Here is a 27,832-nt window from a genome sequence, read left to right on the forward strand (position 1 = left end):
AAACCATGTGAGTCACACAAAAAAGACAAAATCATGATTTTGAAAAGATGAATAGTGCATGTATTATTGACTATTTGGAAATCATCATTTTGTCATTTTTGTATAGCTACATGTTTACCAATTTCATCATCAAACTTTTACACATATGTAATATACATCCATATGATCATGTAGAATTATTTTCAGAATTTTTTGAAAATTTAAATGTGATTTTTAAAGTATTTAAAATAAGGTCCTCCAATACACCCAGGTTCCAAAAATCCACTCTCATATATGTTGCTCGTAGTATAACAGCAACAACACACGAGTGTGGCAAACTCCATTGCACTACTATAGCACATATATACCACATAAACACATTTTAGTTAAAACTATAATAGCTACGTGTGCGGTGCCCTGTATATACCTCGTATGTGTAGTTGCATATCTCCCATACTCCCATAGGCCGGCCGGCCCCTTATCCATCTCATCCTTTTCCTTCCTGCGGAATTCTTCGTCTCCTACTCCATGGATGCCTGCGCTCTGAACTCGGTATCTTCCTTTTCTTCTTCATCTTGGTTGCATATATGTTAAGACCAGCTGTATGCTCGCTGACCTCTACCTCGATCGTGAGCTATATAGATGGAGGTGAAGGCCAAGCCGGCGAGGGGAGGGAAGAGCGGCAGGGGGAGCGGCGGCACGGCCGGGGTACTGCTGGAGAAGAAGGAGTCGGAGAAGGAGAGGAGGAAGCGCATGAAGGCGCTGTGCGAGAAACTCGCATCCCTTATCCCAAGAGAACACTGTTGCTGCAACGCTGTAAGAACACGTACGCTTTTTCTCATTACGGTACTGTGCAGTTTCACTCCATGTTTATCTCGAGATCTCGTCTCGAAAAGGCCATCTCGAACGGTACTGAGCTTATTCTGAATATTTAACTTCTAGTAATGGACTTTTCTTTTGGAAAGAGGTATAAGACCATCTCGAACGCGGAGCCCTTCTCATATATCCGGACCGAGCGCTCTGACGCATTTTGCCAGCGCAATCTTATTGGTCCGCAGACCGGTTGAACGTCTGTTTTCTCGCAAATCTGAGGTGAAGCGGGGGCTTTGCGGGCGTCCGGATCGCTGTCACGCATGTGTATGACATCCCGAACCCATCCAAAAACTTTTCTACTCGAAAAACCCTTCCGCGCAAAGCGATTGCTGGGCAATCATGCCGTTCAGCGTTGCTCCATAGCGGTCATGATTCCGTAGCATTAATGCCGGTGGGAGCGACGCAACGGAGGAGCAGGTGGCGCCACTTGAATGCAGCCACGGCGACCGGGAAGCTTACTCCGCTAATTACACCGCATTGAAGCCGGCTTTTCGTCCCTTCGGCCGGTTGTCGTGTCTATTTAAGCCGTGCTTCAGCGCCATTCACATCGCATCTCTCCACTCAAAGCTCTTCGCTTCCAGCCTCTCCACTCCAGCTCTCCCATGCTGAAGTCTTGGTCCTCTACGCCGGCAGGCCGCAGCCGCTCTGGATCTCCCTCTGGGCCTTGGCTCGGCAGCCGTCGCTCTCCGGCAAGGAGGAGATCGTCATCTGCTCCAACGGCGAGGATGACCAGGCGGCACTGAAGGAGACCCCGCAGCAGACACGCCTATACACAAATAACGCTGCGGTGATGGAAGACGAGTATGTTTGTAAGATGGAGATCATGATGAACTGGTCAATTCGCTACCATGTTCCATCGTCGCCACCGTGACGCGTGAAGTTCGAGCCGCCATCACCGCCGCGCTACCAAGTGAAGCAAGAGCCGTCATCGCCGCCTCTCCACCGCATGAAGGTGGAGCCACAGTCCCCTCTGCACAACCACGGCATTCAAATCGGGTGCCTCGTGAAGGACGAGTTGTTGTCGCCACGACACATCCGCTATTGTCGCATCGATTAGCCGGCATCGTCGCCGAGCTGCGAATGACGTAGCAAGGCCATGAACCAGGAGGTGCTGTCGGCGATTGCGAAGGCGTGCGGGCACATCATCTACTACCTCGGTGGCCGCGGCTTCTCGTCGCGAAGCATGGACTTAGCGGAGGACAGGGAAGCGAGGCAGGCGGCGAGGCGGGAGCGGCGCAACATGGCGTGCTTCTCGGCCATCGCCAAGTCCAACTAGGCATTGGCATGGGTCCGCGCTGACCCCCAACCACACAGGCCTGGGCCCTCGACCAGTCACTCACCACCACGGAGATGACCATGCCTCGATGGGGAGCTTGCCAAGATTGATGACGAGTGGTCGATCAGTGACACCTCTGCCGTCATCGGTAGGGGCAAGGCCGTCGAGGCTCCCTGGCTTGCGTCGGAATTGGCCAAGGTGGCCCTCCACATGGCGCAGGAGGAAGCAGAGCGTCTCCTCCGAGAGTGTCAAGTGACGGCCAGGCAGGGCTCACTAGTGCAGAATCGAGCTTTAGTCCTGGTTTGTAAGGATCTTTAGTTCCGGTTAAACAACCGGCACTAAAGAGTGAGGACTACCCCCTCCCCTTTCCTTTAGTGCCGGTTCGTCACGTCCCGAGACCAAAGGCCCATCAAGTGGCACAAGCCCGGGCCGGGGGGCTGGGGCCTTTAGTCCCGGTTGGCTAGACCAACCGGGACTAAAAGCTTTAGGGGTTTATGTGTTTTATGGTTTATTTTTCTTTTTAATTTTGTGTTTTTCATTTAATTTTTTTATTTCAAACATATTTTATGCTACTACATACTGTACACGCTAAGCATATACTCCCTTCGTTCCTTTATACAAGGTATATTTGTTTTCTGATAAAATTCCAGAATGTAAGATGCATTTCTTCTAATTCCTCATAATTTCTTTGTTAGCCATCTAGAAAAAGGGAAATTTTCTCTCTTCTTGTAGCAAAAGAATGAAAATATTTCTCTGTCGATTGCATGTATCTCATACTTTTCTCGACTAACTGATTTAATTGCCACTAACCAATAAATTTACCGAGGGTAATTTCGTCCTAACATGTCTACAATTATGTGTCTTGGTCACTGTGCTGAAAAAAATACACCTTACATAAAGGACGGAGGGAGTATATAAATATAATTTTTCATTTGAAATGCTTGCATTTCTTTCTTACGGGATGTCTGCTCGAAAGAAATCGACGATGTCCCAGGTAGGCATTCTTCTTACATTTATCCAAATATATACTATCGATATCATATAAACAGTGCGTGCATGCGTGGTATCCCTTATTTTTCTGTCCTAAAAGGTTACTGAGAGCAGGCCAATCATTGATGGTTACAAACAGCAATGCATGTAGGTCAAATTCCTCCTGTTTGTGCTTATCCCATGCATGTACAAGTTTTTCATTCCACGGCTGTAAGAGTTTTTCAAATAATGGCCTTAGGTACACATAAATATCGTTGCCGGGTTGCTTAGGGCCTTGGATGAGCACTGACATCATAATAAACTTCCGCTTCATGCACTGTCAAGGAGGAAGGTTATAGATACATAGAGTCACAGGCCAGGTGCTATGATTGCTGCTCTGCTCCCCAAAAGGATTAATGACATCTATACTTAAATTGAACCATACGTTCCTTGCGTCATCTGCAAAGTCCTCCAACTTTCTCTTAATTTTTGTCCACTGCGACCTGTCAGCGGGTACTCTCAACTTTCCGTCTTTCTTACGGTCTTCTTTGTGCCATCGCATCAACTAGGCATGCTCTTTATTTTGAAACAAACGTTTCAACATTGTATTATAGGAGCATACCGCATCACCTTGGCAGGAATCTTCTTCCTGGGGCGCTCGCCCTCAACATCACCAGGTCATCACGGTTGATCTTATAGCACAATGCAACGCATACAGGGCATGCGTTCAAATCCTTGTACTCACCGCGGTAGAGGATGCAGTCGTTAGGTAATGCATGTATCTTCTGCACCTCTAATCCTAGAGGGCAGACAGCCTTCTTTGCTTCGTACTTACTGTCAGGCAGCTCGTTGTCCTATGGAAGCATTTTCTTTAACATTATCAGCAACTTTTCAAATCCCTTATAAGATACACCATTCTCTGTCTTTCATTGCAACAATTCCAGTGTGGTGCCAAGTTTTTTCTTGTCATCTTCGCAATTTGGGTACAATAATTTCTTGTGATCCTCTAACATGCACTGCAACTTCAACTTCTCCTTTTCATTTGCGCAGTTTCTCTTTGCATCGGCAATGGCCTGACCAAGATCATCAGCGGGCTCATCTGATACCTCTTCTTCAGCTTCTTTCCCCATTACCGGCTCAGCTTCTTCCCCCATTGTTGTACCATTGTATTCAGGGAACTCATGGCCAGGATAGCTATTGTCATCCTCTTCTTCTTCATTCTCTTCCATTAGGACCCCTCTTTCTCCGTGCTTGGTCCAACAGTTATAGCCGGACATGAAACCAGACTCAAACAGGTGGATGTGAATAGTTCTTAAGTTAAAGTAATTGTGATCATTCTTACAAACAGCACATGGACAACACATAAAACCATCCGCTCGCTTGTTTGCCTCGGCCACTAGTAGAAAAGTATACACGCCATTAATGAATTGGGGAGAGGATCGGTCATCGTACATCCATTGCCGGCCCATCTTCATTACACAACACCGAAAAGACCAAATTAATACAAGTTCATACATAAAGTGCATACACACTTATTCTCATAAAAAACATACAAACTCTCTAGCTAAAGTATTGAAATGCAACAAGAAATGCGATCAAGATCGCAACTAAGGTAACAATCAATTGATCCAACAACATAATGATACCAAGCCTCACTATCAACGGCATATTTCCTAATCTTCAAGCGCATTGCATCCATCTTGATCTTGTGATCATCGACGACATCCGCAACATGCAACTCCAATTCCATCTTCTCCTCCTCAATTCTTTTCAATTTTTTCTTCAAGTAATTGTTTTCTTTTTCAACTAAATTTAACCTCTCGACAAGAGGGTCGGTTGGAATTTCCGGTGCACATACCTCCTAGATAAAAATATCTATGTCAACTTGATGGGCATAATTTGTCATAAACATGAAATGCAACAAATAGTTATAAAAGAGAATATACCACATCCAAATCATAAACCGGACGAGGACCGATGGGGATGGATATCAAAACGATGCCACTATGTAAAACAAATAACGTACGCGTAAGAAAATTATAAAAGTAACTTTCTAAATCACACAAACATGATTTTTTTAAGGATAAGAACAAGAGGCTCACCAAGGTGGTGCCGGCGATCGGACAATGCGGGCGATTGACGTGGTTAGGACGGGGACAGGAAAGCACTAAGTAAACCACACCTACATATGCAAAACTAAGAAGTTAGTTTGAGATCAAATTGCATATAAATCAAATAAACTACCACATAATTACTCCCAAACTAAAACCCACAAATCACTATACTTATAGAGCATTGGAAGAGCTAATCTAGCAATGAGAGATGAAAGGACAAAGTTGCTAACCTTTGTGAACACTTTGATGGATGGGGGGTGCTACCTCTTGAGCACTGCGTTGGTTTTCCTTTGAAGAGTAAAGGGTGATGCAGCAAAGTAGCGTAAGTATTTCCCTAAGTTTTTGAAAACCAAGGTATCAATCCAATAGGAGGCCACGCACGAGTCCCTCACACCTATACAAACAAATAAAATCCTCGCAACCAACGCAATAAAGGGGTTGTCAATCCCTTCATGGTCACTTACGAAAGTGAGATCTGATAGATATGATAAGATAATTTTTTTGGTATTTTTATGATAAAGATGCAAAGTAAAGAAATCAAAATAAACGGAAAAGGAAATAGCTTGTTGACGGAAGATTAATTTGATGGAAAATAGACCCGGGGGCCATAGGTTTCACTAGTGGCTTCTCTCGAGAGCATAAGTATTACGGTGGGCAAACAAATTACTGTTGAGCAATTGACAGAATTGAGCATAGTTATGAGAATATCTAGGTATGATCATGTATATAGGCATCACGTCTGAGACAAGTAGACCGACTCCTACCTGCATCTACTACTATTACTCCACACATCGACCACTATCCAGCATGCATCTAGAGTATTAAGTTCAAAAGAACAGAGTAACGCTTTAAGCAAGATGACATGATGTAGAGGGATAAACTCGTGCAATATGATATAAACCCCATCTTGTTATCATCGATGGCAACAATACAATGCATGCCTTGCTGCCCCTACTGTCACTGGGAAAGGACACCGCAAGAATTAACCCAAAGCTAAGCACCGTTGGGGAACGTAGCAGAATTTTAAAATTTTCTACGCATCACCAAGATCAATCTATGGAGTCATCTAGCAACGAGGGAGGGGGGAGTGCATCTACATACCCTTGTAGATCGCGAGCGGAAGCGTTCAAGAGAACGGGGTTGATGGAGTCGTACTCGTCATGATCTAAATCACCGATGACCTAGCGCCGAACGGACGGCACCTTCGCGTTCAACACACGTACGGTTGGGAAGACATCTCCTCCTTCTTGATTCAGCAAGGGGGAAGGAGAGGTTGATGGAGATCCAGCAGCACGACGGCGTGGTGGTGGAAGCAACGGTGATCTCGGCAGGGCTTCGCCAAGCTCAGCGAGAGGGAGAGGTGTCACGGCAGGGAGAGGGAGGCGCCAGGGGCTAGGGTGCGGCTGCCCTCCCTCCCCCTCACTATATATAGGACCCCTAGGGGGGCACCGGCCCTAGGAGATCCAATCTCCAAGGGGGGGTGGCGCCCCCCACCCCTAGAGTTTCCAACCCTAGGCGCAGGGGGAGGCCCAAGCGGGCGCACCAGCCCATCAGGGGCTGGTTCCCATCCCCACTTCAGCCCATGGGCCCCTCCGGGATAGGTGGCCCTACCCGGTGGACCCCCGGGACCCTTCCGGTGGTCCCGGTACAATACCGGTGACCCCCAAAACTTTCCCAATGGCCGAAACTGGACTTCCTATATATAATTCTTCACCTCCATACCATTCCCAAACTCCTCGTGACGTCCGGGATCTAATCCGAGACTCCGAACAACTTTCGGGTTACCGCATACTAATATCTCAACAACCCTAGCGTCACCGAACCTTAAGTGTGTAGACCCTACGGGTTCGGGAGACACGCAGACATGACCGGGACGACTCTCCGGTCAATAACCAACAGCGGGATCTGGATACCCATGTTGGCTCCCACATGCTCTTCGATGATCTCATCGGATGAACCACAATGTCGAGGATTCAAGCAATCCCATATACAATTCCCTTTGTTAATCGGTACGTTACTCGCCCGAGACTCGATTGTCGGTATCCCAATACCTCGTTCAATCTTGTTACCGGCAAGTCACTTTACTCGTACAATAATGCATGATCCCATGATCAACCACTTGGTCACATTGAGCTCATTATGATGATGCATTACCGAGTGGCCCAGAGATACCTCTCCGTCATACGGAGTGACAAATCCTAGTCTCGATTCATCCCAACCCAACAGACACTTTTGGAGATACCCGTAGTGCACCTTTATAGTCACCCAGTTACATTGTGACGTTTGGCACACCCAAAGCACTCCTACGGTATCCGGGAGTTGCACAATCTCATGGTCTAAGGAAATGATACTTGACATTTGGAAAAGCTCTAGCAAACGAACTACACGATCTTTGAGCTATGCTTAGATTGGGTCTTGTCCATCACATCATTCTCCTAATGATGTGATCCCGTTATCAATGACATCTAATGTCCATAGTCAGGAAAACATGACTATCTTTTGATCAACGAGCTAGTCAACTAGAGGCTCACTAGGGACGTGTTGTGGTCTATGTATTAACACATGTATTACGATTTCCAGTTACACAATTATAGCATGAACAATAGACAATTATCATGAACAAGGAAATATAATAATAACCATTTTATTATTGCCTCTAGGGCATATTTCCAATAGTCTCCCACTTGCACTAGAGTCAATAATATAGTTACATTGTGATGAATCGAACACCCATAGAGTTCTGGTGTTGATCATGTTTTGCTCTAGGGAGAGGTTTAGTCAACGGATCTGCTACATTCAGGTCCATATGTACTTTACAAATATCTATGTCTCCATTTTGAACACTTTCACGAATGGAATTGAAGCGACGCTTGATATGCCTGGTCTTCCTGTGAAACCTGGGCTCCTTGGCAAGGGCAATAGCTCCAGTGTTGTCACAAAAGAGAGTCATCGGGCCCGATGCATTGGGAATGACTCCTAGGTTGGTAATGAACTCCTTCACCCAGATTGCTTCTTGTGCTGCCTCTGAGGCTGCCATGTACTCCGCTTCACAAGTAGATCCTGCCACAATGCTTTGCTTGCAACTGCACCAGTTTACTGCCCCACCATTCAAAATATCCACGTATCCGGTTTGTGACTTAGATTCATCCAGATCTGTGTTGAAGCTAGCATCAACGTAACCCTTTACGACGAGCTCTTCGTCACCTCCATAAACGATAAACATATCCTTAGTCCTCTTCAGGTACTTCAGGAGATTCTTGACCACTGTCCAGTGTTCCATGCCGGGATTACTTTGGTACCTTCCTACCAAACTTACGGCAAGGTTTACATCAGGTCTGGTACACAGCATAGCATACATGATAGACCCTATGGCCGAGGCATAGGGGACGACACTCATCTTTTCTCTATCTTCTGTCGTGGTCGGGCATTGATCCGTGCTCAATCTCGTACCTTGCAACACAGACAAGAACTCCTTCTTCGACTTATCCATATTGAACTTCTTCAATATCTTGTCAAGGTACGTACTCTACGAAAGACCAATGAGGCGTCTCGATCTATCTCTGTAGATCTTGATGCCTAATATGTAAGCAGCTTCTCCAAGATCCTTCATTGAAAAACACTTGTTCAAGTAGGCCATTATGCTTTCCAAGAATTCTATATCATTTCCCATCAATAGTATGTCATCCACATACAATATGAGAAATGCTACAGAGCTCCCACTCACTTTCTTGTAAATGCAGGATTCTCCATAAGTCTGCGTAAACCCAAACGCTTTGATCATCTCATCAAAACGAATGTTCCAACTCCGAGATGCTTGCACCAGCCCATAGATTGAGCGTTGGAGCTTGCACACCTTGTCAGCATTCTCAGGATCGACAAAACCTTCCGGCTACATCATATACAATTCTTCCTTAAGGAAACCATTAAGGAATGTTGTTTTGACGTCCATTTTCCATATCTCATATTCATAGAATGCGGCAATTCTAACATGATTCGGATGGACTTCAGCTTCGCTACGGGTGAGAAAGTCTCATCACAGTCAACCTCTTGAACTTGTCGATAACCATTAGCGACAAGCCGGGCTTTATAGATGGTTACATTACCATCCGTATATGTCTTCTTCTTAAAGATCCATTTATTTTCTATGGCTCGCCGATCATCGAGCAAGTCAGTCAAAGTCCATACTTCGTTTTCATACATGGATCCTATCTCGGATTTCATGGCTTCCAGCCATTTGTCAGAATCTGGGCCTGCCATCGCTTCTTCATAGTTCGAAGGTTCACCATTTTCTAACAACATGATTTCCAGGACAGGGTTGCCGTACCACTCTAGTGCGGAACGTGTCCTTGTGGACCTACGAAGTTCAGTAGCAACTTGATCTGAAGTTTCATGATCATCATCATTAACTTCCTCTCTAGTCGGTGCAGGCACTTCAGGAACATTTTCTTGAGCTGCGCCACTCTCCGGTTCAAGAGGCAATACTTCATCAAGTTCTACTTTCCTCCCACTTACTTCTTTCGAGAGGAACTCTTTCTTTAGAAAGGATCCATTCTTGGCAACAAAGATCTTGCCTTCGGATCTGAGGTAGAAGGTATACCCAATAGTTTCTTTAGGGTATCCTATGAAGACGCATTTTTCCGATTTGGGTTCGAGCTTTTCAGGTTGAAGTTTCTTGACATAAGCATCGCATCCCCAAACTTTTAGAAACGACAGCTTAGGTTTATTCCTAAAACATAATTCATATGGTGTCGTCTCAACGGATTTCGACGGAGCCCTATTTAAAGTGAATGTGGCAGTCTCTAAAGCATAGCCCCAAAATGACAGCGGTAGATCGGTAAGAGACATCATAGATCGCACCATATCCAATAGAGTGCGATTACGACGTTCGGACACACCATTACGCTGAGGTGTTCCAGGCGGCGTGAGTTGTGAAACTATTCCACATTTCTTTAAGTGCGTGCCAAATTCGTGACTCAAGTATTCTCCCCCATGATCTGATCGCAAGAACTTGATTTTTCTGTCACGTTGAGTCTCAACCTCACTCTAAAATTCCTTGAACTTTTCAAAGGTCTCAGACTTGTGTTTCATTAAGCAGACATACACATATCTACTCAAGGTATCAGTGAGGGTGAGAACATAACGATAGCCACCGCGAGCCTCAACACTCATTGGACCGCACACATCAGTATGTATGATTTCCAATAAGTTGGTTGCTTGCTCCATTGTTCCTGAGAACAGAGTCTTGGTCATTTTACCCATGAGGCATGGTTCGCACGTGTCAAATGATTCATAATCAAGAGACTCCAAAAGTCCATCTGCATGGAGCTTCTTCATGCGTTTGACACCTATGTGACCAAGGAGGCAGTGCCACAAGTATGTGGGACTATCATTATCAACCTTACATCTTTTGGTATTCACACTATGAATATGTGTAACATTACGCTTGAGATTCATTAAGAATAAACCATTCACCAGCGGGGCATGACCATAAAACATATCTCTCATATAAATAGAACAACCATTATTCTCGGATTTAAATGAGTAGCCATCTCGAATTAAACGAGATCCTGATACAATGTTCATGCTCAAAGATGGCACTAAATAACAATTATTGAGGTTTAAAACTAATCCCGTAGGTAAATGTAGAGGTAGCGTGCCGACGGCGATCACATCGACCTTGGAAACACTCCCGACGCGCGTCGTCACCTCGTCCTTCGCCAGTCTCCGCTTATTCCGCAGCTCCTGCTTTGAGTTCCAAATGTGAGCAACCGCACCGGTATCAAATACCCAGGAGCTACTACGAGTACTGGTAAGGTACACATCAATTACATGTATATCACATATACCTTTAGTGTTGCCAGCCTTCTTGTCCGCTAAATATTTGGGGTAGTTCCGCTTCCAGTGACCACTTCTCTTGCAATAAAAACACTCAGTCTCGGGCTTGGGTCCATTATTTGGCTTCTTCCCGGCAGCTTGCTTACCGGGCGCGGCAACTCCCTTTCCGTCCTTCTTGAAGTTCTTTTTACCCTTGCCTTTCTTGAACTTAGTGGTTTTATTCACCATCAACACTTGATGTTCCTTTTTGATTTCCACCTCCGCTGATTTCAGCATTGAATATACCTCAGGAATGGTCTTTTCCATCCCCTGCATATTGAAGTTCATCACAAAGCTCTTGTAGCTCGGTGGAAGCGACTGAAGGATTCTGTCAATGACCGCGTCATCCGGGAGATTAACTCCCAGCTGAGTCAAGTGGTTATGCAACCCAGACATTTTGAGTATGTGCTCACTGGCAGAACTATTTTCCTCCATATTACAACTGAAGAACTTGTCGGAGACTTCATATCTCTTGACCCGGGCATGAGCTTGGAAAACCATTTTCAGCTCTTCGAACATCTCATATGCTCCGTGTTTCTCAAAACGCTTTTGGAGCCCTGGTTCTAAGCCGTAAAGCATGCCGCACTGAATGAGGGAGTAATCATCAGCACGTGACTGCCAAGCGTTCAAAACGTCTTGGTTCTCTAGGATGGGTGCGTCACCTAGCGGTGCTTCTAGGACATAATCTTTCTTGGCAGCTATGAGGATGACACTCAGGTTCCGGACCCAGTCTGTATAGTTGCTGCCATCATCTTTCAGCTTGGTTTTCTCTAGGAACGCGTTGAAGTTGAGGGCAACGTGGGCCATTTGATCTACAAGACATATTGTAAAGATTTTAGACTAAGTTCATGATAATTAAGTTCATCTAATCAAATTATTCAATGAACTCCCACTCAGATAGACATCCCTCTAGTCATCTAAGTGAAACATGATCCGAGTCAACTAGGCCGTGTCCGATCATCACGTGAGACGGACTAGTCAACATCGGTGAACATCTTCATGTTGATCGTATCTTCTATACGACTCATGCTCGACCTTTCGATCTTCCGTGTTCCGAGGCCATGTCTGTACATGCTAGGCTCGTCAAGTCAACCTAAGTGTATTGTGTGTGTAAATCTGGCTTACACCCGTTGTATTCGAACGTTAGAATCTATCAAACCCAATCATCATGTGGTGCTTCAAAACAACGAACCTTCGCAATGGTGCACAGTTAGGGGGAACACTTTCTTGAAATTATTACGAGGGATCATCTTATTTAAGCTACAGTCGTTCAAAGCAAATAAGATGTAAAACATGATAAACATCACATGCAATCAAATAGTGACATGATATGGCCAACATCATTTGCTCCTTTTGATCTCCATCTTCGAGGCTTCATGATCATAGTTGTCACTGGCATGACACCATGATCTCCATCATCATGATCTCCATCATCGTGTCTTCTTGAAGTTGTCTCGTCATCTATTACTTCTACTACTATGACTAACGCTTTAGTAATAAAGTAAAGTAATTACATGACGTTTATGTTGACACGCAGGTCATAAATAAATTAAGACAACTCCTATGGCTCCTGCCGGTTGTCATACTCATCGACATGCAAGTCGTGATTCCTATTACAAGAACATGATCAATTTCATACATCACATATATCATTCATCACATCCTTTTGGCCATATCACATCACACGGCATATGCTGCAAAAACAAGATAAGACTAGTAACGGCAAGTAAATTGACAATATCAACGCCCACAACTGCTTTGTGTTCTACTCGTGCACAGAGACTACGCATAGACCTAGCTCTGATACCACTGTTGGGGAACGTAGCAGAATTTTAAAATTTTCTACGCATCACCAAGATCAATCTATGGAGTCATCTAGCAACGAGGGAGAGGGGAGTGCATCTACATACCCTTGTAGATCGCGAGCGGAAGCGTTCAAGAGAACGGGGTTGATGGACTCGTACTCGTCGTGATCCAAATCACCGATGACCTAGCGCAGAACGTAAGGCACCTCCGCGTTCAACACACGTACGGTTGGGAAGACGTCTCCTCCTTCTTGATCCAGCAAGGGGGAAGGGGAGGTTGATGGAGATCCAGCAGCACGACGGCGTGGTGGTGGAAGCAACGGTGATCTCGGCAGGGCTTCACCAAGCTCAGCGAGAGGGAGAGGTGTCACGGGAGGGAGAGGGAGGCACCAGGGGCTAGGGTGCGGCTGCCCTCCCTCCCCCTCACTATATATAGGACCCCTAGGGGGGGCGTTGGCTCTAGGAGATCCAATCTCCAAGGGGGGGCGGCGGCCAAGGGGGGTGGCTCCCCCCCCCCCAAGCCAAGTGGGGCACCCCCCCACCCCTAGGATTTCCAACCCTAGGCGCAGGAGGAGGCCCAAGGGGGGCGCACCAGCCAATCAGGGGCTGGTTCCCTTCCCCACTTCAGCCCATGGGGTCCTCCGGGATAGGTGGCCCCACCCGGTGGACCCCCGGGACCCTTCCGGTGGTCCCGATACAATACCGGTGAACCCCCGAAACTTTCCCGGTAGCCGAAACTGGACTTCCTATATATAATTCTTCACCTACGGACCATTCCGGAACTCCTCGTGACATCCGGGATCTCAGCCGGGACTCCGAACAACTTTCGGGTTACCGCATACTAATGTCTCAACAACCCTAGCGTCTCCGAACCTTAAGTGTGTAGACCCTACGGGTTCGGGAGACACGCAGACATGACCGAGACGACTCTCCGGTCAATAACCAACGGCAAGATCTGGATACCCATGTTGGCTCCCACATGCTCCTCGATGTTCTCATCGGATGAACCACGATGTCGAGGATTCAATCAATCTCGTATACAATTCCCTTTGTCAATCGGTACGTTACTCGCCCGAGACACGATCGTCGGTATCCCAATACCTCGTTCAATCTCGTTACTGGCAAGTCACTTTACTCGTACCGTAATGCATGATCCCTTGATCAACCACTTGGTCACAGTAAGCTCATTATGATGATGCATTACCGAGTGTGCCCAGAGATACCTCTCTGTCATACGGAGTGACAAATCCCAGTCTCGATTCATGCCAACCCAACAGACACTTTCGGACATACGCGTAGTTCACCATTATAGTCACCTAGTTACGTTGTGACGTTTAGCACACCCAAAGCACTCCTATGGTATCCGGGAGTTGCACAATCTCATGGTCTAAGGAAATGATACTTGACATTTGGAAAAGCTCTAGCAAACGAACTACACGATCTTTGAGCTATGCTTAGGATTAGGTCTTGTCCGTCACATCATTCTCCTAATGATGTGATCCCGTTATCAATGACATCTAATGTCCATAGTCAGGAAACCATGACTATCTTTTGATCAACGAGCTAATCAACTAGAGGCTCAGTAGGGACGTGTTGTGGTCTATCTATTCACACATGTATTACGATTTCCAAATAACACAATTATAGCATGAACAATAGAAAATTATCATGAACAAGGAAATATAATAATAACCATTTTATTATTGCCTCTAGGGCATATTTCCAAAAAGCACTTCTCCCATTGCAAGAAAGATCAATCTAGTAGGCCAAACCAAACTGATAATTCGAAGAGACTTCCAAAGATAACCAATCATACATACAAGAATTCATAGAAGATCATAAACCCACAATTCATCGGTCTCAACAAACACACCACAAAAGAAGATTACATCGAATAGATCTCCACAAGAGAGGGGGAGAACTTTGTATTGAGATCCAAAAAGAGAGAAGAAGCCATCTAGCTAATAACTATGGACCCGAAGGTCTGATGTAAACTACTCACACTTCATCGGAGAGGCTATGGTGTTGATGTAGAAGCCCTCCATGATCGATGCCCCCTCCGGCGGAGCTCCGGAAAAGGCCCCAAGATGGGATCTCACGGATACAAAAATTTATGGCGGTGGAATTAGGGTTTTGGCTATGTATCTGGTAGTTTGGGGGTACGTAGGTATATATAGGAGGAAGAAGTACGTCGGTGGAGCAACGTGGGCCCCATGAGGGTGGAGGGCACGCCTGGGTGGGGGGGGCAGGTGCTCCCCCCTACCTCGTGCCTTCCTGATTGATGTCATGATCATGTTCGTTTCAAAAATCACGTTCCCGAAGGTTTCATTCCGTTTGGACACCGTTTGATATTCTTTTTCTGCAAAACTCTGAAATAGGCAAAAAACAGCAATTCTGGGCTGGGCCTCCGGTTAATAGGTTAGTCCCAAAATAATATAAAAGTGTATAATAAAGCCCAATAATGTCAAAAACAGGATATAGTATAGCATGGAACAATAAAAAATTATAGATACGTTGGAGACGTATCAAGCATCCCCAAGCCTAATTCATGCTCGTCCTCGAGTAGGTAAATGATAAAAACAGAATTTTTGATGTGGAATGCTACTTGGCATAATTTCAATGTAATTATATTAATTGTGGTATGAATATTCAGATCCTAAAGATTCAAGACAAAATTTCAATATTGACATAGAAATAATAATACTTCAAGCATACTAACTATGCTCCGTCTTCACCACACAAAGTATTTAATTCATGGCCAAAGAAAGCTATCCCTACAAAATCATATAGTCTGGCTATGCTCCGTCTTCACCACACAAAGTATTTAAATCATGTGCAACCCCGATGACAAGCCAAGCAATTGTTTCATACTTTTGGTGTTCTCAAACTTTTTCAATCTTCACGCAATACATGAGCATGAGCCATGGACATAGCACTATGTGTGGAATAGAATGGTGGTTGTGGAGAAGACAAAAAGGGAGAAGATAGTCTCACATCAACTAGGCGTATCAACGGGCTATGGAGATGCCCATTAATAGATATCAATGTGAGTGAGTAGGGATTGCCATGCAACGGATGCACTAGAGCTATAAGTATATGAAAGCTCAACAAAAAGAACTAAGTTGGTGTGCATCCAACTCGCTTGCTCACGAAGACCTAGGGCATTTTGAGGAAGCCCATCATTGGAATATACAAGCCAAGTTCTATAATGAAAAATTCCCACTAGTATATGAAAGTGATATCATAAGAGACTCTCTATCATGAATATCATGGTGCTACTTTGAAGCACAAATGTGGTAAAATGATAGTAGCATTGTCCCTTCTCTCTTTTTCTCTCATTTTTTTTATTTGGGCCTTTTCTCTTTTTTTTATGGCCTCTTTTTTTTAGTCCGGAGTCTCACCCGACTTGTGGGGGAATCATAGTCTCCATCTTCCTTTCCTCACTTGGGACAATGATCTAAAAATGATGATCATCACACTTTTATTTACTTACAACTCAACAATTACAACTCAATACTTAAAAGAAAATATGACTCTACGTGAATGCCTCCGGCAGTGTACCGGGATGTGCAATGATGCATGAGTGACATGTATGAAACAATTATGAACGGTGGCTTTGCCACAAATACAATGTTAACTACATGATCATGCAAAGCAATATGACAATGATGGAGTGTGTCATAGAAAACGGAACGGTGGAAAGTTGCATAGAAATATATCTTGGAATGGCTATGGAAATGCCATGATAGGTAGGTATGGTGGCTGTTTTGAGGAAGGTATATGGTGGGTGTATGATACCGGCGAAAGGTGCGTGGTATTAGAGAGGCTAGCAATGATGGAAGGAAGAAAGTGCGTATGATCCATGTACTTAACATTAGTCATAAAGAACTCACATACTTATTGCAAAAATCTATTAGTTACCGAAGCAAAGTATTACGCGCATGCTCCTAGGGGGATAGATTGGTAGGAAAATACCATCGCTCGTCCCTGGCCGCCACTCATAAGGAAAACAATCAATAAATAAATCATGATCCGACTTCATCACATAACGGTTCACCATTCGTGCATGCTACGGGAATCACAAAATTCAACACAAGTATTTCTCAAATTCACAACTACTCAACTATCCTGACTCTAATATCACCATCTCCATATCTCAAAACAATTATCAAGTATCAAACTTCTCATAGTATTCAACACACTCATAAGAGAAAAAATATTAATCTTGAATGCCTAACATAATTAAAGAAAATTACCACACTGTTTTGTAGGACTCTCAAAATAATCTAAGTGAAGCATGAGAGAACAATAGTTTCTATAGTACAAATCCACCACCGTGCCCTAAAAGATATAAGTGAAGCACTAGAGCAAAAACTATATAACTCAAAAGATATAAGTGAAGCACATCATAGAGTATTCTAACAATTTATGAATCATGTGTGTCTCTCTCAAAAGGTGTGTACAGCAAGGATAATTGTGTAAAACTAACAAATAAAGAATCAAATAATACAAGATGCTCCAAGCAAAACACATATCATGTGGTGAATAAAAATATAGCTCCAAGTAAAGTTACCGATGGAAGTAGACGAAAGAGGGGATGCCTTCCGGGGAATGCCCAAGCTTTGTCTTTTAGGTGTCCTTAGATTATCTTGGGGTGCCATGGGAATCCCCAAGCTTAGTCCCTTGCCACTCCTTGTTCCATAATCCATCAAATCTTTCACCCAAAACATGAAAACTTCACAACACAAAACTAAAAGTAGAAAATCTCGTGAGATCCGTTAGCGAAAGAAAACAAAAAACCACTTCAAGGTTCTGTAATGAACTAATTCTTTATTTATATTGGTGTTAAACCTATTGCATTCCAACTTCTCTACGGTTTATAAACTATTTTACTAGCCATAGATTCATCAAAATAAGCAAACAACACACGAAAAACAGAATCTGTCAAAAACAGAACAGTCTGTAGTAATCTGTAGCTAATGCAAGTTCTGGAACCCAAAAAATTCTAAAATAAATTGCTGGACGTGAGCAATTTATCTATTAATCATATGCAAAAATAATTAACTAAATAGAACTTTCCAAATAAAAATGGCAGCATTTCTCGTGAGTGCTAAAGTTTCTGTTTTTTACAGCAAGATTAAAAAGACTTTCCCCAAGTCATCCCAACGGTTCTACATGGCACAAACACTAATTAAATACAAAAAACACAAACAAACAGAGGCTAGATAAATTATTTATTACTAAACAGGAGCAGAAAGCAAGGAATAAAAATATTAATTGGGTTGCCTCCCAACAAGCGCTATCGTTTAACGCCCCTAGCTAGGCATAAAAGCGAAGATAGATCTAGGTATTGCCATGTTTGGTAGGCAATCCGTAAGTGGCTCTCATAATAGATTCGTATGGTAATTTAATTTTCTTTCTACGGAAGTGTTCAATGCCTTTCCTTAACGGAAATTGGAATCTAATATTCCCTTCCTTCATATCACCAATTGCACCAATCGTTCTAAGGAAAGGTCTACCAAGAATAATAGGACATGAAGGATTGCAATCTATGTCAAGAACAATAAAATCTACGGGCACATAATTCCTATTTGCAACAATAAGAACATCATTAATTCTTCCCATAGGTTTCTTAATAGTTGAATCCGCAAGGTGCAAGTTTAAAGAGCAATCATCAAAATCACGGAAACCTAGCAAATCACACAAAGTCTTTGGAATCGTGGAAACACTAGGACCCAAATCACACAAAGCATAGCATTCATGATCTTTAATTTTAATTTTAATAGTAGGTTCCCACTCATCATAAAGTTTTCTAGGGATAGAAACTTCCAACTCAAGTTTTTATTCATAAAATTGCATCAAAGCATCAACGATATGTGTGGTAAAGGCTTTATTTTGACTATAAGCATGAGGAGAATTTAGCACAGATTGCAACAAGGAAATACAATCTATCAAAGATCAATTATCATAATTAAATTCCTTGAGATCCAAAATAGTGGGTTCATCAATATTTAAAGTTTTGACTTCTTCAATCCCTCTTTTAACAATTTTAGCATCAAGATCTAAAGACTCCAAATTTTTGGAACGTCTTCTAGGTAAAGGTGGATCATATTCAGTCCCATCATTATCAAGACTCATATTGCAAAACAAAGATTTAATAGGGGACACATCAATACCTTTTAGATCTTCATCTTTCTTATCATGGAAACTAGAAGAACATGCTTTTATAAAGCAATCTTTCTTAGCATGCATCCTAGCGGTTCTTTATTTGCACTCATCAATGGAAATTCTCATGTCTTTGAGAGACTCATTGATATCATGCTTAGGTGGAATAGATTAAGTTTCAAAGAATCAATATCAAGATAAATTCTATCAACGTTCCTAGCCAACTCATCAATCTTAAGCAATTTTTCTTCAATCAAAGCATTGAAATTCTTTTGCAAAGTAATAAATTCTTTAATATTAGATTCAAAATCAAAGGGTATCTTATTAAAATTTCCATAAGAATTGTTGTAGGAATTACCATAATTATTAGAGGAATTACTAGGATACGGCCTAGGATTAAAGTTTCCTCTATATGCGTTGCTACCAAAATTATTCCTACCAACAAAATTCACATCCATAGATTCATTATCATTCTCAATTAAAGTAGACAAAGGCATATCATTAGGATCAGAAGAAACACTTTTATTAGCAAATAATTTCATAAGTTCATCCATCTTTCCACTCAAAACATTAATTTCTTCTATCGCATGCACTTTCTTATTAGTAGATCTTTCAGTGTGCCATTGAGAATAATTAACCATAATATTATCTAGGAGTTTAGTAGCTTATCCTAAAGTGATTTCCATAAAAGTGCCTCCTCGCGACCGAATCTAAAAGATTTCTAGAAGAAAAATTCAATCCGGCATAATTTTTTTGTATAATCATCCACAAATTCAAACCATGTGTAGGGCAATTACGTATCATTAATTTCATCCTCTCCCAAGCTTGTGCAACATGTTCATGATCAAGTTGCTTAAAATTCATGATATCGTTTCTAAGAGAGATGATCTTAGCGGGAGGAAAATACTTATAGATATAAGCATCTTTGCACTTATTCCACGAATCAATACTATTTTTAGGCAAAGGCGAAAACCAAGCTTTAGCACGATCCCTAAGCGAAAAAGGAAATAGCTTCAATTTAACAATATCATTGTCCACATCTTTCTTCTTTTGCATATCACACAAATCAGCAAAGTTGTTTAGATGGGTAGCGGCATCTTCACTAGGAAGGCCGGAAAACGGATCTTTCATGACAAGATTCAGCAAAGCAGCATTAATTTCACAAGATTCAGCATCGGTAAGAGGAGTAATCGGAGTGCTAATAAAATCATTGTTGTTGGTATTAGTAAAGTCACACAATTTGGTATTATCTTGAGCCATAGTGACAAGCAAGCAATCCAACACACAAGCAAACAAGAGACGGGCAAAAAGAGGCGGATAGAGAAAGAGAAGGAGGACAGAGAGAGAGAGAGGGCGAATAAAACGGCAAGGGCGAAGTGGGGGAGAGGAAAACAAGAGGCAAATGGCAAATAATGTAATGATGGAGATAAGGATTTGTGATGGGTACTTGGTATGTTGACTTTTGCGTAGAGTCCCCGGCAACGGCGCCAGAAATGGCTTGGTGTCGGGAGTCGAATCTTGACTTGACTTGGTGCGAATCTCCCCGGCAACGGCGCCAGAAATCCTTCTTGATACCTCTTGAGCACTGTGTTGGTTTTCCCTTGAAGACGAAAGGGTGATGCAGCAAAGTAGCGTAAGTATTTTCCTCAGTTTTTGAGAACCAAGGTATCAATCCAGTAGGAGGCCACGCACGAGTCCCTCGCACCTACACAAACAAATAAAATCCTCGCAACCAACGCAATAAAGGGGTTGTCAATCCCTTCACGGTCACTTACTAAAGTGAGATCTGATAGATATGATAAGATAATATGTTTGGTATTTTCATGATAAAGATGCAAAGTAAAGAAAGCAAAATAAACGGAAAAGGAAATAGCTTGTTGAAGGAAGATTAATATGATGGAAAATAGACCCGGGGGCCATAGGTTTCACTAGTGGCTTCTCTCGAGAGCAATTGACAGAATTGAGCATAGTTATGAGAATATCTAGGTATGATCATGTATATAGGCATCACGTCCGAGACAAGTAGACCGACTCCTGCCTGCATCTACTACTATTACTCCACACATCGACCGCTATCCAGCATGCATCTAGAGTATTAAGTTCAAAAGAACAGAGTAACGCTTTAAGCAAGATGACATGATGTAGAGGGATAAACTCATGCAATATGATATAAACCCCATCTTGTTATCCTCGATGGCAACAATACAATACGTGCCTTGCTGCCCCTACTGTCACTGGGAAAGGACACCACAAGATTGAACTCAAAGCTAAGCACTTCTCCCATTGCAAGAAAGATCAATCTAGTAGGCCAAACCAAACTGCTTATTCGAAGAGACTTGCAAAGATAACCAATCATACATAAAAGAATTCAGAGAAGATTCAAATATTGTTCATAGATAAACTTGATCATAAACCCACAATTCATCGGTCTCAACAAACACACCGCAAAAGAAGATTACATCGAATAGATCTCCACAAGAGAGGGGGAGAACTTTGTATTGAGATCCACAAAGAGAGAAGAAGCCATCTAGCTAATAACTATGGACCCGAAGGTCTGAAGTAAACTACTCACACTTCATCGGAGAGGCTATGGTGTTGATCTAGAAGCCCTTCGTGATCGATGCCCCCTCCGGCGGAGCTCCAGAAAAGGCCCCAAGATGGGATCTCACAGATACAGAAAGTTACGGTGGTGGAATTAGGGTTTTGGCTCCGTATCTGGTAGTTTGGGGGTACGTAGGTATTTATAGGAGGAAGAAGTACGTCGGTGGAGCAATGCGGGCCCCACGAGGGTGGAGGGTGTGCCTGGGGGGTAGGCGTGCCCCCTACCTCGTGCCTTCCTGATTGATGTCTTGATCATGTTCGTTCCAAAAATCATGTTCCCGAAGGTTTCATTCCGTTTGGACTCCGTTTGATATTCTTTTTCTGTGAAACTCTGAAATAGGCAAAAAACATCAATTCTGGGCTGGGCCTCCAGTTAATAGGTTAGTCCCAAAAATAATATAAAAGTGTATAATAAAGCCCAATAATGTCCAAAACTGGATATAATATAGCATGGAACAATCAAAAATTATAGATACGTTGGAGACGTATCAGGGGACCTTCAAATCTTGACAAATTTTAGTAAAAATGAAGGATGAGCTCGAACAAAGGAGAAGAACAGAGGAGAGGAATGAAAGGGGAAAACAGATAGAAATCGGTTCGGACTCGACGAAGGGTTTATATAGAGGCACATTTAGTCCCAGTTGGTTATACAAACCGGGACTAGAGGTACACCTCTAGTACCGGTACATGTCACGAACGGGGACTAAATGTGCTGGTGGGGCCCCAGCCTGACACCAGCCTGCCACCACTATAGGTTCAACACAAACCAGGACTAATGATTCCCACCCCCTAGCCGTTGGAACCGGCACTAATGGTCGCATTAGTACCATTCCCTTTCCAAACCTTGACTAATGGGGCTTACGTGAAGTCATTTTTCTACTACTGGTTGTCATGCCTATGCAACCTTCCATTGCTAGAGGGACCACTCTGACAATGACGGCGACGTCATGGACGCTAACGGAGGTGCATCTAGCCAGGGCGCCCATGTGTACGAGGTCACTGTCCGCTACCTAGTGTAGTTTGTTTTTAGGTTTTAGTTGAACGAACAAAATATCCTCTGTCTTAAGTAAATTATATCCAAACTTAAGTGAATTTTGCCCTGTTTGCATGTAATTTGTCCATTTTGTTCAAATCTGATTCAAAATGTATGCGGGCATAGTTGGAAGGCTGACTCGCACATCAGTGCCCATGGACTATCGAGACAGGTCCGTGGACAAAGACAGTGTTCGTTATAGGGCATCTCCAACATTATCGGATGATGCACATGGCCTTGCATTATTTAATTCAATGTTTACATTATCTAATCTAAGCAAATGAAATGATGTAAGGACTCTCCCAATGCAGGTTTCAGTTTATAGGTCTTGCTGATATAGCATAATAGTTAATGAAGAGAGATGGATGTTATAGTTTAGCTAACAAACAATCCTTGCACCTGGCCATAGACAAAAAATATTCTGGACCAATCACATATATGCATGAGCCTCAAATCATTAAATTTATATACAACCCCTAAGAAATAATGCATGCATGGTCACCATAGGTGATGAAGTAACATCAACCGAAAAATAACATGAAAAAAGTTGAAGACTCATTCCTCAGAACTCCTATCACTAGACTGTCACCCATATCTGAGCGATCATTCCCCAATTATTGTATCTAGAGATCATGGAGACCCAATCCTGCTCCCAGATCATAAAGGACCACATATGGATCCAATTATTAGCTTTGAAAATGACCTGATGTGCAAAAATTGGAGCTTTTGATCTGTTAAGGATAGCAATGAGTCGAGTTCAACAATATCAAATACATACCCCAATCCATGAAGTCATTCTTTAAACAACACGAATAAACCCATGGACATAAAATTATGTCCATGTCGAAACCCAGTGGATGTCCATTGGGTATGGATATCCATTGGTTGGTCCCAACATGTATAAGCAGTACCTTAGGAAATAGTAAAAGCGCCAGCTAGTTCTAAGGTTAACACTTTGGACAATATTAGATAAGCACAAGTACACAACACATCAATTTCCATTTTAAGGTCCTCACAAAATGTAGCACAACATCAAAGGTTCCCACACAAGTCAGACTATGAGGTTGGGTTAGAGCACGCCCACATGCATAGAGTCATGCCAATGCAATACCCATGACTGGTTGGGTGGGGTTTGGGCACTACGCATGAGAGCAAAAACAAATCTAAACCATGCACATTTGGTTCGGGTATCTATGGGTATTCATGTCCATGGGTAAAATTTCCATCCTTACTAAAAACACAATTACTGAGCCAAATTCATGTAGCCCAAAGTAAAGCAGTAACTTCAACATGAATATGGACATTAATGCTAGGATGAATACCCACCAACCTGTTTTCGAACATATTCAAACTACTTGTAGGTGGAGGTAGATTAAATGGGCATGAGAAGTATGCCATAATAATTTTGAAAGTTGGCATTAAAGGAAAATATGCTAAATAGATACTTCAATGCTGCAAAACAACATTTTGTGTAACTTTATCACTCACGCTTCCTGAGGTTATGCTTGTTAATGGAACGTTAAGCTTCCAAATATACTTGCGATGAAATGGCAGGTCTTCCTTGATGAGGCATGTATACACGATCAATTTCACGGAGATAGCACCAGAGGAATTCTAATTCAAGCGGAAACTTGTTAATGGAACGTTAAGCTTCCAAATATACTTGCGATGAAATGGCAGGTCATCATTGATGAGGCATGTATACACGATCAATTTCACCGAGATAGCACCAGAGGAATTCTAATTCAAGCGGAAAAGTGTCTAGTTCATGATTGATGGTAACCATCATCAATGTATTGACGAGGTGTAACTAGTCCATCCACTTTTTCCCCAACGAGAGACCGTCCAAATGCAACATTCCAATGAAAACCTCATTCCATTGCACAATGTTTTAAAGACGAGGGTATTTCAAACCTATAGGCTCCTCTAGCCATGCATGCTCCCAAAACCTTATGGTTAAGCCATTGCCCACCACAAAGCATCCTCTGCGAAGATTTCCGTTTTACCCATGTCGAACCTTTCCAAGTAGGTGAATGAACGGGTTTTCCTTGAACCTGGGATAAGGTTTTTGAGTGGAGATACTTATTTCTAAACAAGTCGTGCCAAACCCATCCTCACTAAGTAACTTGAATAGCCATCTGCTGAGAAAACACGTTGTTTTTATTTTAAAGACCTCCATACCAATACCATCATGGTCTTTAGGTCTGCAAATGATGCCTCATCTCATTAGGTGATATTTGCTTTTGTTTCCATCACATTGCCAAAAGAATCTAGATCTATAAAAGTCAAGTCTTTTCCTAACCACGTTGGGTATTTCGAAGATGGACACATAAACATTGGGAAACTAGTTAGGACATCATTGATAAGCAGAGAGACAAGTGGCCACTTAACTAGCCCCAACACTAACTAAGGAAGCATAGAGATGAAAAAATCATGTAGTAACATAGCATAGAATGTCATGAAGGTATGTGAAAACATCCGGGTGGCACAGATTAATTGGTGCCATGTGATAGAAACCGCTATTTAAACCATTCCTGGAATGAACCTCTTTTGAAGCCCTTGCCATGTCGAGCTATAGTGGAAGAAAGAACTAAAAAGTACAAGAAAATTTCTCGTAGCCGAGTAGGTAACATTGTGGTTAAATGTATTACGAAAGACAGGATAAATTATTAGCTTATCAAACACTCTTTAAGCCGAATGAAAGAGATTGAAGAAATCCACAACTAACCTTACTTAGATGATTTTGTAAGGTTTTATGATTGTGCATCATGATGGAAGGACCGGTAAAAATAGAACTCTTCCATTACCTAGAAAACATAAGGGTTATTTTAGCCGATAAAATCATGTGATGAAATAAAATATTGAAAATTATTTCGCATAATCTTTTCACACCATTGTTCCTCAAATGTGTATGTAGGATACAATGACCCAGCTAGGCAGCCTGGATGCGGGGGCGTCATACATTAAGAAGTTGAAGGAGAGGATCGATGAACTACAACGTAGGAGGAGCTCTATACAAGCCTTGGATACCATAAGAGGAGATACTAGCATTCCAACGCCCACCACCATCACTATCATGAGCAGCGGTGCAGGGTCACCAGAAGAAGGGAAAGCTTGGGAGGAATTAGCACCGGTATTGCAGGTGCGAGAACACAACGGTTCAACGATGGAGGTGAGGTTGATATGCTGCATGGAGAGGCCGATCAAGCTCCACGAGGTGATCACCATCCATGAGGAAGAAGGTGCAACGATTGTCAATGCCAATCACTCTATTGCTGGCCACAAAATGGTCTATACTATACATTCTCAGGTACGTGTGTGCATAGGCATAGCCTTTTGCATTCATAACTCGCAAATACGTTTTTATTGCAACAGGTAGGGTGTACATGAATCTGCGGATTCAAGTATTGAACAGTAATAAATTATGCCAATAAAATATAGCTCATGTTGCATGAAAATCTTATCATTATATTCATATTAAAAAGCATCAATTTCTTGAATAAAATTATTTTTGTGATACAAACAGTTTTCCTTTTCGGAACTTTGGATGAATAGGCTTATTATTAGAAAAAATATTAATCATACTTATTTGAGGGGTGCTCATTGTTTGTAGTGTAATGTTACTCTGAATTATAGGCGTAGATCTAAAAGGACGAAGGAAAATATGAGTGTCCCATAAAAGAGATGACCGCTATAGGCGTAGATCTAAAAGGACGAAGGAAAATATGACTGTCACATAAAAGAGATGACCGCCATGCATGTACACGTACATGAAAAATGTGGAACCATATTATTCCTCTCTGACCATTTTCTTATATTGTGGAACCATAGCAAGAGACAAATTTTTGGGGAAATATAGCGAAATAGTTTGAAAACAACTTAGTTGTACACACGTGCCATGTGCATCTTAATAGGTTTCTTGCCCCCCCCCCCCCCATCTATCTCTAGTGGCTAAAATGTCTAACAAATTTAATTAAATGTGATTCATTTTGTATTGCGTGATGTGTTAAATTTCTCCATCTAAATATCTAACTAAAAAGTTGACTATTTTTGCATCAAGTTAATTGCATTTCCTCTCTCTACTTCGTGCAGGCCTTCAGCTCTAGAATTGGCATAGACGTTTCAAGGGTTTCTGAGCGATTGGGAGCCTTGGTATGAGAGTAAATTGATTTGTGCAAAATATATATAGATAACTATATAAATTAAACATCCCATGGATGGTACATGATATCCAATTATTAATTGACGACACGTTGGGGGTGGAAAAAAATAATTAGCTAGCTATTGTCTTCTCCATGTTGGTTTCAACACATGATCAACGTATGAAAAAATGTTGATTGATCTCGGTCTATACTCTATAGTCACCTACAAATTTATAGTAACAGGTTTTGGGATGGCATACCTAGTTGATGTGTTGATAACAGTTTAATCGTGTTATAGAAACCGAACATGCTTGTGTTGTCTCTAAATGTGCAGCTCTGACTTTTTTCCCTGCAAAAATCAGGCACTACCATGCATGCACGGCAATCAGGTCCTCAGGTACACCGACCAGTCCAATGTGTCTCCTCCCAAGGAGCTTGTCAGCAACAATGATATAGGTGGAACCGAGAAGGTGTCACACCCCGAGTGTGAAACATTGGTTGGGCAAGACCAAGCGATGTGGAGTTCCATGCTTGCGTCAATATCACCAGAAATATTCAAGTAGGTGCCGGCCATGTAAACTGTACCCGAGCCCTGTTCTACCTTGAGGTGCATGTTCTCCTCTCAATCCAAGGCAAAGGCCTTCCAAGTCCGCATGTAATTGGCAATTCTAAGAATAATGTCTCTCACTAATCGACTACTTCAACAAAGTAAAGGAAGTCGTCCATACTATGCCATGCTAGTATCTCCTCTTGACAAAGAGGATGTGGTCAACTATGTGTTGTGTGACCTTGGCTCCAACTACAATCCCCTATTATCATCGATCACAACTCAATCAAGAATTGGTGTCCCTTAGTGATTTGTATTCTTGTCTACGTCTTTCCAAATCATGTTGGGGCAGCAATACCTCTCATTCCAGGGTAACTCTTCGGGCAAATTTACTCCACCTGGCTTGGTGCACACGAAACATGTCCTATATATAGAAGGTCTATTCATCACCCAG

The 27,832-nt window shown here is 42.6% G+C and overlaps 1 protein-coding gene across 1 annotated transcript; it reads left to right on the top strand.

Annotated features, from left to right (window-relative positions):
• Nucleotides 1-294: 294 nt before the first annotated feature.
• LOC123106064 (transcription factor bHLH167) lies at nucleotides 295-27,673 on the top strand. Its single transcript, XM_044528266.1, has 5 exons — nucleotides 295-531; nucleotides 622-795; nucleotides 25,607-25,999; nucleotides 26,782-26,841; nucleotides 27,194-27,673. Exons 1-5 carry the CDS (start codon nucleotides 508-510, stop codon nucleotides 27,392-27,394), a joined length of 852 nt encoding a protein of 283 aa, XP_044384201.1. The 5' UTR covers nucleotides 295-507; the 3' UTR covers nucleotides 27,395-27,673.
• The last annotated feature ends 159 nt before the right edge of the window (nucleotides 27,674-27,832 follow it).

Source organism: Triticum aestivum, chromosome 5A (genome assembly GCF_018294505.1).
Source record: "Triticum aestivum cultivar Chinese Spring chromosome 5A, IWGSC CS RefSeq v2.1, whole genome shotgun sequence".
Taxonomy (NCBI): domain Eukaryota; kingdom Viridiplantae; phylum Streptophyta; class Magnoliopsida; order Poales; family Poaceae; genus Triticum; species Triticum aestivum.

Excerpts from the sequence above, each read along its gene's own strand:
- LOC123106064 (XM_044528266.1), top strand. The coding sequence starts at position 508 with ATGGATGCCTGCGCTCTGAACTCG. Across the intron at positions 532-621 it reads ATGCCTGCGCTCTGAACTCG|ATGGAGGTGAAGGCCAAGCC; the intron begins GTATCTTCCTTT and ends TGAGCTATATAG. Across the intron at positions 796-25,606 it reads AACACTGTTGCTGCAACGCT|GATACAATGACCCAGCTAGG; the intron begins GTAAGAACACGT and ends ATGTGTATGTAG.